The sequence below is a fragment of the Balaenoptera borealis genome (genome assembly GCF_965194805.1).
Source record: "Balaenoptera borealis genome assembly, chromosome: 5".
In the NCBI taxonomy this organism is placed as follows: Eukaryota; Metazoa; Chordata; class Mammalia; order Artiodactyla; family Balaenopteridae; genus Balaenoptera; species Balaenoptera borealis.
In genome coordinates, this window is record NC_138862.1 from 129,206,693 (window position 1) to 129,218,843 (window position 12,151).

The 12,151-nt window shown below is 36.7% G+C and overlaps 1 protein-coding gene across 3 annotated transcripts in view; it reads left to right on the forward strand.

Annotated features, from left to right (window-relative positions):
- The window catches only part of STAG1 (STAG1 cohesin complex component), a gene marked incomplete at its 3' end in the record, with an annotated part of 436,193 nt that overhangs the window by 354,644 nt on the left and 69,398 nt on the right, over nucleotides 1-12,151 (forward strand). For all 3 annotated transcript variants that reach the window (XM_082393421.1, XM_082393420.1, XM_082393419.1), the window contains one exon: nucleotides 5,031-5,148. In XM_082393421.1, coding sequence (XP_082249547.1) covers nucleotides 5,031-5,148 — 118 coding nt within the window. The remainder of the gene's footprint in view (nucleotides 1-5,030; nucleotides 5,149-12,151) is intronic.

Consider the following 12,151-nt stretch of genomic DNA (forward strand, 5'->3'; position numbering starts at 1 on the left):
GGGTGTCTGAACTTATTATGATTTTAGGCAGCCTCTCTGCTAATGGGTGGTGTTTTGTTCCTGTCTTGCTAGTTGTTTGGCATGGGGTGTCTAGCACTGGAGCTTGCTGGTCGTTGAGTGGAGCTGGGTCTTCACGTTGAGATGGAAGTCTCTTGGAGAGCTCTTGCCGATTGATATTACATGGGGCCGGGAGGTCTCTGGTGGTCCAATGTCCTGAACTTGGCTCTCCCACCTCAGAGGCTCAGGCCTGACACCCGGCCGGAGCACCAAGACCCTGTCAGCCACACGTACCTGTGGCAGGATGGTTGTCACGATTTCCACTACACACACCTAGACTGATGGTGAGCCCACCTCCTTCAGAGCGAAGTGCTGACCAATAGCACAGACCCCCAGAGGGATGTGGCAGGAGGTCAGGCTGAGTCAGTCCATTGACCTGAATATATCTGGAAACTGAGTGGCTAGTGTTGGAGCATCTCCTGCAGAGGCAGGGGGCAGCTGTGGCTCACCACGTGGACAAGGACACTGACAGCAGAAATTCTGGGAAGTACTCCTTGGCGTGAGCCCTCCCAGGGTCCACCATTAGCCCCACCAAAGAGCTTGGCAGGTGGATTCTTAGCCACTGTTTCACCAGGGAAGCCCTCCAGATCCTTTTGAATCCCAGGGTTTTTTTTATAGCCATCGAGAATGCTTCAAGGCCTTCCTTCTTATAGCTTCATCTTTTGCTACCAATAGAAGGTCCTTGGTATGAAGTGTCTGAAAGGCGATTGTAACCTTTTACCCTATTGGCCACGTTAAAATTTTTTTTTCTTGGACATGGATCTTTTCTTATAGGGATTTGAGAGTAGCAAGTTATGTGGCCATCACACATGCCCCAAGACAGGAAGACTGTATCATAAATATTATATCAAGCCAATTCCTGACAGACCATGTTATACTGATTGTTGTCGCTAATACTGGTGAATTTGAAACTCTTAATCAGAAAATGGGCCAACACATTATCATGTCCTGCTGGTATACACGTTGAGTTTGAAACTAAGTGGTTATTGGTGTTAACAGAATGCATTCTACTAAGCCACCGCCTTACAGTCAGAAAGAGGAAATGCTCAAAGAAGTTTGCATCTATATTGAGAATATACACACAAAAAATTTCTAGAATGATAACAACATTCTTGAGTTAAATTTTAATATGCCTTGGTTTAAGGCATAGAAAAGTCATCCTTAAAAATGCCAGTGCTAGTGAAATTATACTATTTAAAGCCTTGAATTGTGCCAGCAACTTATACAACTGAAAAACCTCATGATAAAAAAGTCAAAACGAATGAGATATCACCAGTTGACCAGGACAGTGAAGAATTTGTGGAAACTGTAAAGTAAATGACTGTGAATTCCAGTAGAGTTAAGTAACCCATACCCCCACAGGAGACGAAAAGAGGGAAAATCTTTTCGAGATTTTCTGGTAGAAATCTGAAATACATTAAAGATCAGAGCAACAAAGGCTGGTGAAAGGAGTAAGCTGTCAGTAGTAATTAAGTGTCTGCCCTTTACAGGAGCTTATTCCTCACTTTAGAAATGCTGGTCCAGGCATTTGGGATGTGGGCACTGGTCTGAGAAGCAAAGTAGTGAATAAATACCCCAGATATGTATGGCCATCAGTAGGGAGAGGGAACTTCTGCACTCAAAATGCAAAGTGCATACCTACAATTAGAGGAAAAGCCTACCTGATTATAGATCCCCTTTTTCCACTTTCCTACACAACCAAGGAAGCCAGGACTTTGCAACCAGATTCAAGAAAAGGATTCTAGCTACCAGTATTCTTGAGTCTGGGCTCATTAATATATATGTACCGGCAACCAAGAAACACTGAAACTTGAAAAAAATCAATATCATGAAAAAGAAACACAAGGCTCAACATACTGATGAATTTTTTTTTTTTTAATTTTAGGTATTTTAGGTATCTATTTTTTATTTATTTACTATTTTTGGCTGAGTTGGGTCTTCGTTGCTGCATGCAGGCTTTCTCTAGCTGCAACGAGCAGGGCCTACTCTTCATTGTGGTGCACGGGCTTCTCGTTATGAAGCACAGGCTCTAGGCGCGCAGGCTTCAGTAGTTGTGTCATGCAGACTAAGTAGTTGTGGCTCGCTGCTCTAGAGCTCAGGCTCAGTAGTTGTGGCGCATGGGCTTAGTTGCTCTGCGGCATGTGGGATCTTCCTGGACCAGGGCTTGAACCTGTGTTCCCTGCATTGGCAGGCAGATTCTTATCTATTGTGCCACCAGGGAAGCCCCTGATGAAAATTTTTGATTAATGCCCCCAAATATAAGAAGAAGCAATTATGAAAGAGGAAGAGGCTTCTTAGAAATTAAAAACATGTATTCCAAAATGTAGGTGAGAGGTGGATTATTAAATGACCTGAATAGACATAACCAAAGATTGGGATTTTTGCAGGAAGTAGTGCAAAAGAGGAAAGAAATGAAAAGTATGAGAGATAAATTAAGAGACAGGGAGTACAGATTAAGAAAGTTTATTATATTATCTAGTAGAAACTCTGTAAAGAAAACAGAGAGAATGGAGGGGAAGAACTAATCAAAGGATAGGCAATTAAAATGTTTACTACCTATGTACTCTATATGCAGGGTATTACTTGAGGGTGTTTTCTAGCAAAATGAAAAATGGATGCAATAACAGGAAAATAAGGAATATAAGAAGTATTGGTGAGCAAATAAATCTGAAAAAAATTAGAACTAAGCCTAAATAATATGGTTGTGAAGCTTAAGGCAGGTGTCTGAAAATTATTTTTGGTGATCTTGGTGATGGAAAAAATATAAGTTAGAAAATAAAACTCTGCAGGAAGCACAGCTTAAAAAAAAAGAAAATGTCATCAGGAGAGCACAGGGAAGCAGATGCCAACATCTGTAATCTCAATAAACGTAAATAGACTAACATGCTTTATTAGAAAGGCAGATTGTCATTTAGGGTTGAAATAAAGGAATTAAAATGTTTACAAACACACCTTAATAAAAAATTTAACACAGGAAGTAAACAAACTGGATAAATGCTGGATGTAGTTAACAAAGGCTTACAGAAAGCTGAAAGGACAATATCATATAAGATAAACCAGAATTGAGGGCCAGAAGCATTAAGAGGGGCAGAGAGGATATGTATAGAAGGTATAATCCACCAAAAAATATAATTGTGATCTTTTTTATACCTATTCTACAGACATGTTTAAGTATGTCAGGCATAAAAGCAAGTTTATTCAGCATAGGGTTTTTTTTTTTTTAATTTTGGTGAAATAACAGAATTTACCATTTTAACTATTATTAAGTGTACTCTTCATTGGCATTAAGTACATTCACATGGATGTACAGCTGTCACTGCCATTGATATCCAGAACTTTTTCAATATTTTCCTACATTGAAAACTCTGTACCCACTAAATAATAACTCCATTTCAGCATAGGCTTAATAGCCTATTTTTTGGAAACTGTTGGTTTTTCTGTTTTCTGCTGTTAATTTTCATTTTTGACACCAGATTGTGCACTACTTGTGCCTGTCACTGTTGGAATGATGTTACTTATGGTCTAGGGATATTTTCCTAGGATATGTGATTTAGAAAGTTTGAATAGACCTGGCTGCAAACCTTTGTCCATCTTCTTCCTTAAGCAGAGATGCTAATCAATAGTATCTACTCTGGCTTCGACAAAAAACATTGGGAAACTGTGGGGTGTTGTGTGTGTATGCGTGTGTACGTAGTTTTCCTAAGGCATTTCAGAAGCCAGAATGTGAGATTTGAAATGCAGTGGAAATGAAGTATAGAATGCAAGAGGTCAAATGAGGCAGAGCTTTAAATAGATCATCAAATTTTTCATAGAAGTTAAGAATAATGATAGAATTAGGAATGAGGAAGAAAAGCAACTCACGTGCCAAATGTGCCATGATATCAGTAGATAATCAGTAGGTCTACCAAGGTGACTTTCACACATTTTCAGGCCATTCCTCATGATGCAAAAACCATTTTCTCTCACAAATATAAGAACATATAACTGAAATATGAAATAGTACTTAACGTTCTATGTGCTATACACTCATTTTTACTGTGTTTCATTTCTTTGAAACGTTGGTCTCAATACATTAAATTATTTTAACGGCCAGTGAACGGGTTGCAATGTAAAGTTTGAAAAGTGGTTTAGCTGGTTGTCATGAGACTCAGAGGTGGTAGAACTTTTATGCAAGGGTAGAGAAGTTAATTGTAAGTAGCAGAAACCAGAACATGGCCAACACTTCTACTTACCTTTTCTGAAGAACTTTACTAAAGTAATTAATATTCTTCACAGTTCAATGACTGACAGGTGGTAAAGCGTTCCATGTGAAATGTTTGTTGAGGAACTTGAGAGTGTTGTTTACTGTGGGAACATGGGTTCCAAAGAAAATTGTCAAGAGTAATGAGCAGCAAAAAGTGGAGGTGAGGTGAGATGTGGAATTCATTGAGTTAAGTGGAAATGAGAGTGGAAAAACAGAGATGGAGTAACTTACATTTTGACCTTAACCAAATAACAGAGATAAAAAGTAAGTAAGGCTGGTACCGAAGTGTCAAATGGAATTCTGAGAGGAAGTAATTGATTTTCTTTAAAAAAAAAAAAAAAAAAAAATCATTGTAGAGAGAGACAAATAAAGAGTAATGAAAAGTACCCTAAATCCAGCTTATAACTTCAGGAAAATTGTTAACTAGCTGTACTCTCAGTTTCTTCATTTATATATGATGTCATTGAACTAGGAGATTCTTAACCTTACTACTATTTTAAAATGATTAAGTCTATATATTGCATCCCCATTATCAACAGTGGAATGCAAATATGTGTGTATGTATGTATGTATGTGTATATATATATATATATATAGTTCTGTAAGTGGCTCTTGGAAACATTGTGACCAAGCAGTTTTAATTATGAAGAAAATGGCTTAATAATTCAATATATTATTACTGATTTCTTCATTAAATGTTCTTCAGTCACATTTGATTTGTTATTTTTAGTTACACGAACATGCTGCCTACTTGGTGGACAGTTTGTGGGAGAGCTCTCAAGAACTGTTGAAAGACTGGGAATGTATGACAGAATTGTTATTAGAAGAACCTGTTCAAGGAGAGGAAGGTATAGTATTTCGATAAGTTGATTTACATATTATTTTGGGTTTGCATTAATTATTATACCACCCTGTATAGATCACTTCTTACAAATGAGTATATGCAAGCGTACTGTGTGTCTTTTTTTGCAAAAAGAACAGTTTGTTTCCTGTAACAAGCAAGGATGTCTCAATAGTGTATAACATATTTCTGTATTAGGACTACTACCATTCATGCCACACAAGTTTTTAAAATCCTATAAATGTCATGTAGCATTCAAAAAAGTTTTCTTTATGCTGATTTGAGACACAAAGTACTGACATACTTAATGTAAAAAAAAAAAAAGGCACATGCAGAATCTTTTTGCTATGTATGTGTACTTAACCTTTCACATACAATGATTTAATTAGACCACAATCATCCCCTCTTTTGTTATATCTTTTTAAAAATTAAAATAAAGAAATCAAAAATAAAGTCACTTACCCAGCTATTCAAGAAATAGGGAGAAATAACTGCTATATTGATAATTTCCGAAGTATGCATCTTATATTACACTTTGTGTAATAACATGAACAGCAAAATGGATATGTATACTTAATAAACCATTTATATTCTAAAAGCTTATATGAATATTAGCTCCTTAAAACTAGCAATGCTTTTTCCTCTGTATAGCTTGTTTTTCAGTCTAGCCCACAACAGTAGTTTAAAGAACTACTATTTCATTTAATCCATACAAAGTCCTAAAATGTAGATGATACCTTGATGTAAGTGAGGCTTGTAATGAACTAAACATGGACTTCAGAATCAAAAGAAACAGATTCAGATTTCTAACTCTGTCCTTTGTGACTTATGTCCTCATTTTTTCTGCTCCTTAGCTTCCTTTTCTTTATAATATAGGGATTCTTTTTCTTATTTACCTTATATAGTTGTTGTGAGAATTAAATGAAATAGTATACTATTGATTCCCTATTCTGTTTCCCCTGCTTTTCTATGTAGTTCAACCCTCTGGGATATAAGAGCAGAATGAGCCATCACCTGCAGTAGATTACCTAAACAGTATAGTGACCATCCCCCAGTGTTCTTTCCAAGCAGTGATGCTAATTGGTATTATCTGCTCTGGCTTTGACAAAATTCAGTGAGAGAAACAATAGCTATGCATCATACCCAAATACACTCCAGTAAACTGCCTGAAATTGCTTCTTTTAAATTCAAGGTATTTGCCTCACAACCTCATTCTTTTTTTTCCCCCTCATTCTTAATCTGTAACACAAATCCTTCCCCAAAATTTCCCAGACCTTCTTTCAAGGTAGAATTTATTATAGTATATTTGACTCCACCTCTGATTATTATTTACTATATTTGCATGTGCTTTTTTTCCCTCCATATCTTTGGTAAGAAGACGGGTCTCTTATTAAGTTGACAGGACCTTCTGCTCACTAGGTCAAACTCTCAACTGTACTCTGGATTCCTTTCGCTTTTGAAGTAATCAGAGGAACATGAACATACATTCTACATTGTCTTTATTTTGCTCATACATGTTCCTGCTAAGTTCACTGACTTCATAAATCTATTTGTAACTAATCTTAATATTTTCTCTAGCAAAATCAATTTCCTTTCTAATCACTACAGCCCAGTCAACACTTGAGCAAAACGCTTGGCATAGTATTTAATAGTACATTTCATCCATTTTCCTTCCTTGCTTGTGGCCATAGAATCAGCAAATTGTCAGAGTAGGTTAGAGCTTCTTATTTATGATTCCAGGCCATTTTTCTTTTTGTCACGTATGCTCTATACGGTTATTTCCAAGGAGAAGGGAAGCAGGGGACTTAATAAATTAAGGGAAGAAGAGCCAAGGTGCTATGATTTGGTATTGTTAACTTTTTACTCTCATTTAAATAAGATATGTCAGTCAGAAAATAGTAATTACTCTGTCCGTCAGTCATCAAGGTGTTCTAGATGGATCTGCCTTCTTAAAATAACTATGTATTATTAGGTTTTCTTTGTGGTTTAAATTTAGTTGACATTGGGTTTAACTTTCAGTCAAGAGATTGGTTAGGTTTGGTTTCGTTTGGTTTGGCTTGGTTTGGTTGGTTTGATTTTAGCTAGAAAAGTGAGTTGTAAAATGGAGAAAAAATTTTAAGTCAACCACAGTTTTAGGGTATGATTGAATCTGGGAAGGCAAGGCTGGAGAATTTATGTGTAACAAGTCCAGGACTGTTTTGAAATCATGATTCAACTTTTTTTCATACATTTGTCCATATGTTTGCTGTGCCACATATAAGCTCTGGTATGGAATGGTATCCAAATCAATATTCTGAGCTACTATTTTGCTATATTTTATGATAACAAAATGCCATTAGTGATTTACTTATTTCCTTAAGACTAATTAGAAATTAAGTTATACTTTACGTAAGTGAAGTGTGATAGATATTCCAGTGGATGAAAGTCTAGTTAGCAGTTGCAAATATAGGACTAAAATTTGGGAAAACAGACACATTGTCAAAGACTTACCAATAGCAATTTAAATCACAACTGCTATATATCAGAACAAAACTATCACTCGAAAAGATACATGCACCCCTGTGTTCACAGCAGCACTATTTACAGTAGCCAAGACATGGAAACAACCTAAATGTCCATTAACAGATGAATGGATAAAAAAGATGTGGTACATATATGCAGTGTACCACTCAGCCATAAAAAAGAATGACTTAATGCCATTCGCAGCTACATGGATGGACCTAAAGATTATTATACTAAGCGAAGTAAGTCAGAAAGAGAAAAACAAATACCATATGATATTATATGTGGAATCTAAAATATGACACACATGAACTTATCTACGAAACAGAAATGGACTCACAGACATAGAGAATAGACTTGTGGTTGCTGGCCGGGGGAGGGGGTTGGATTGGGAGTTTGGGACTAGTAGATGCAAACTATTATATATAGAATGGATAAACAACAAGGTCCTATTGTGTAGCACAGGGAACTATATTCAATATCCTGTAATAAACCATGATGGAAAAGAAGAATAATAATAAATAAATCACAGCTGCTGTAAGACTGCCTTGCAGTGTTTTTAAGGGACAGGGTATTTTGGGGGTGTATGTGTATTCTACAGCAAAATCAAATTGCTGGATAAATTTTTAGTGTAATGTGAAGGTCTGGTTAACAAGTAATCAGGCAAAAACAGGGCCGTAACTAAGTCATTTAACTTCTCTGGGTCTTAGCTTCTTCATTTATAAAAAAGGCTCTTTGATTAGATAAACTTCTGTGATCATTTCTTTTTTTTTTTTTTAAACAGTTTTTGAAACATTTGATAGCTTGCAATGAAAGCTAATGATTTCTTTTTTTTTAATATATTTATTTTTATTTATTTATCTTTGGCTGTGTTAGGTCTTCGTTGCTGCGCACGGGCTTTCTCTAGTTGCGGCGAGCAGGGGCTACTCATCATTGCAGTGCACGGGCTTCTCATGACGGTGGCTTCTCTTGTTGCAAAGCACGGGCTCTAGGCATGTGGGCTTCAGTAGTTGTGGCACGTGGGCTCAGTAGTTGTGGCTCGCGGGCTCTAGAGCGCAGGCTCAGTAGTTGTGGCACATGGGCTTGGTTGCTGTGCCGCATGTGGAATCTTCCCGGAGCAGGGTTCGAACCCGTGTCCCCTGCATTGGCAGGCAGATTCTTAACCACTGCGCCACCAGGGAAGCCCTGTGATCATTTCTAATGCTAGAATTCTGTGATCCAGTTGATGGGTGAAGTAATGTGTATAGTGGAATTCTTCAAGTAGGAAATCGTTAATTCACTTATAATTTTAAAATATTTATTGACCACCTTCTATGTGCTGTTATACTAAGCAGTGAGGGTGCAATCTTAAACAAGGTCAGCTCACTGCCCATATGGAACTTACATTCAAGTGGGGAAGGCAGACCAAAACTAAGTGGTCAGAATAATTTCAAAAGTTAATAAGTATCTGTGATGGATAATAACAGTAAGAAGGGGTCCATCTTTAGATTGAATCCCAAAAGGAAGATCTCTCTAAAGAGGCCACCCGTGAGCCAAGAATCTAAAGGATATGGGGGCTAGCCATGGGAAGTGTCAAAAAAGAGCTGCCTAGATAGAGGAAATAGCAATTGCAGGGTATCTGAAGCATGAATGATATTGTTATATTCCCGGAGCTGCAGTAGCTTGAGCACAGTGAGCCAGTGGCACTAGATGAGATAGAGGCAGAGCCCTGATGATGTAGAACATTTAAGTCCATAAGTGGATTTATTTAGTTCATTCTAAGTGTAATAGGGAGCCACTGAAGGATTTTAAACAGGGGAGGGATGTGATCAAATTCGTATTAAAAAAAAAGTGCTTTTTGTCAACATGGTTTCGAGTGGTCTCTATGGGATATGATAAAAATGTAAAAGATGAAAATAGATTATAGAAAGAAAAAGCCCATGGTGAGTTCTAAAGATTGTGGATAGGAAGGGGACAAAAGCAGGAGGAGCAAGAAAGAGTGAGAGCAAGCTATATAAAAAGGATAGTAAGAGTTCATTGTACGCTATAGAAGGCCCAGTAAAGAGGGTGTTCAAGACAGCTATGGTTAATAATATCACGTATTGCAGAGGAGAAAAAGGACTATGCAAAGACCATCAGCTTTAAGTGAAGATTTAGGTTGTTGGTGACTTTTTAGTGTTTCTTTTCAGTGATATTAAGGAGAAAAGCCAGAGTTCAGGGTGATAAGACTGAAATCAATAATGAGAAAATGGAGATGATGTGTAAAGAGGTTTCTGAAGACTTAGAAAGTTGTGTAGGTATTTGGTAATTCATAATGCGAACAGCCACCCTTTCCTTTCTATCATTGTGGCTGTTTGGCTCTTGTCTGTGGCTTAAAGCTTGCTTTGTTTTCAGTTTTATTATTTGGTTTTGCTGTTTTATCCCCAAAGAGATTTCAGTTAAATTTCGAATGTTTTGAGTTTACCATATCTGAATGGATGGTTTCAAATTATAAACTAATAAAATTGATGGCATTGGACACTGTATAAGGTTGAGTTTTTCTTCAACACTAATGTATGGATTTTAGTGTATAATAGTGGAATGTTTCTACACTATGTAAGTTTTTCTCTCCTCACTTTCCATAGAACTAGATTTTTTTTCATAAATAATAGAAAATGCATTTAGTTCATAGACAATCTTGTCATTCCTCTATCCCTAGCCAAACTGAAAAAAATATGAAATTCTAGAATCATAAAATAGAAACTTGATTGTTTTATTGGATCAGGGAGTATAAATGGAAAGCTTAAACTGTTTCTTGTGGTTTTCCTAAGACAAGCTAAAGTTCATGTGCTTTTCCTATCACAATTAATACGTGAAACCAAAAATGATTGAATTAAGATGTACATACATATTCCTGTTCAGGATGATTTTGGTACAGAATAAGGGATAAGATGTTATGCCTTTGTTTGCCTTTTCATTGCTGTTGTCCCAGTTTATTTTCAAATAATCAATACAAACTTCTCAATTTCTAAAGCTTAATATTTTTTTTCTTTTAATTTATGCCTAGTTCTGTCTCTATAATCCCCACATCTATTGGTCTTTTTTTTTTTAATTGGTCTTTAACATAAATAAGTATACAGAGAAAAGAACAGAGAGGAAGGAGGGAGGGAGACAGAAGGATAAAATTAAACTATTCAAATTAGTCTCAAAAATGTATCTTTAAAAATACATAGGAATGAATTCAACAAGAAAAGTACAGAATCAGTGTGAAGAAAATCATAATGTTTCATTAAATAATGTCAAATAAGATATCATAAATGAAGAGCTATATCATGCTCCTGGCTGAAAAGATTATTAAAATGTCAGTTCTTCCCAGTGTAATGTATAATTTTCTTAAAAATACCAGTTCAAATTCCAGTAGGTTTGAGAGAGTTCTGGGAGGTGAGAGAAGGAACTAAGCAAAATGATTTTAAAGTTTATATAGACTGGGACTTCCCTGGTGGCACAGTGGTTAAGAATCCACCTGCCAATGCAGGGGACACGGGTTCGAGCCCTGGTCCAGGAAGATCCCACATGCCGCGGAGCAACTAAGCCCGTGCGCCACAACTACTAAGCCTGCTCTCTAGAGCCCTTGAGCCACAACTACTGAGCCTGCGTGCCACAGCGACTGAAGCCTGTGCGCCTAGAGCCCACACTCCGCAACGAGAAGCCCACGCACCACAACGAAGAGTAGCCCCCGCTTGCCGCAACTAGAGAAAGCCCGCGTGCAGCAACGAAGACCTAACGCAGCCAAAAAGAAAATAAATAAATAAATTTATTTAAAAAAAAAAAGTTTATTACGTAGACTGAGTGAAGTAAGTCAGACAGAGAAAGACAAATATCATATGATATTGCTTATATGTGGAATCTAAAAAAAGGGTACAAATGAACTTATCTACAAAACAGAAAAAGAGTCACAGACATAGAAAACAAACTTATGGTTACCAGGGGGTTGGGTGGGGGAGGGATAAATTGGAAGATTGGGATTGACATATACACTCTACTATATATAAAATAGATAACTAATAAGGACCTACTGTATAGCACAGGGAACTCTACTCAGTACTCTGTAATGGCCTATATGGGAAAAGAATCTAAAAAAGAGTGCATATATGTATATGTATAACAGATTCACTTTGCTGTACACCTGAAACTAACACAATATTGCAAATCAACTATAATAAAAATTTAAAAATAAGAGTTTATGTAGAATTTCAAGCTTATTTTAAAAAGGTGGTATAGCATAGTGCTTAAGAGCATATAGACCTTGGAGTCAGACTACCGGGGTTCATATCTTGGCTCTACTACTGAGTGCTTTGAAAAGTTATTTAACGTCTCTGTGGCTCATTTTCCCAATCTGCAAAGTGTGAGGATATTAATTCCTATCTCTTGGAATTGTTTTGAGGATAAAACAAGTAAATATACATAAATCACTTATAACCATGCCTTACACATAGAAAATACTTAATTGTTTGCTACTAGCTTTATAGAAATTAGAAATTTTTTAGGAA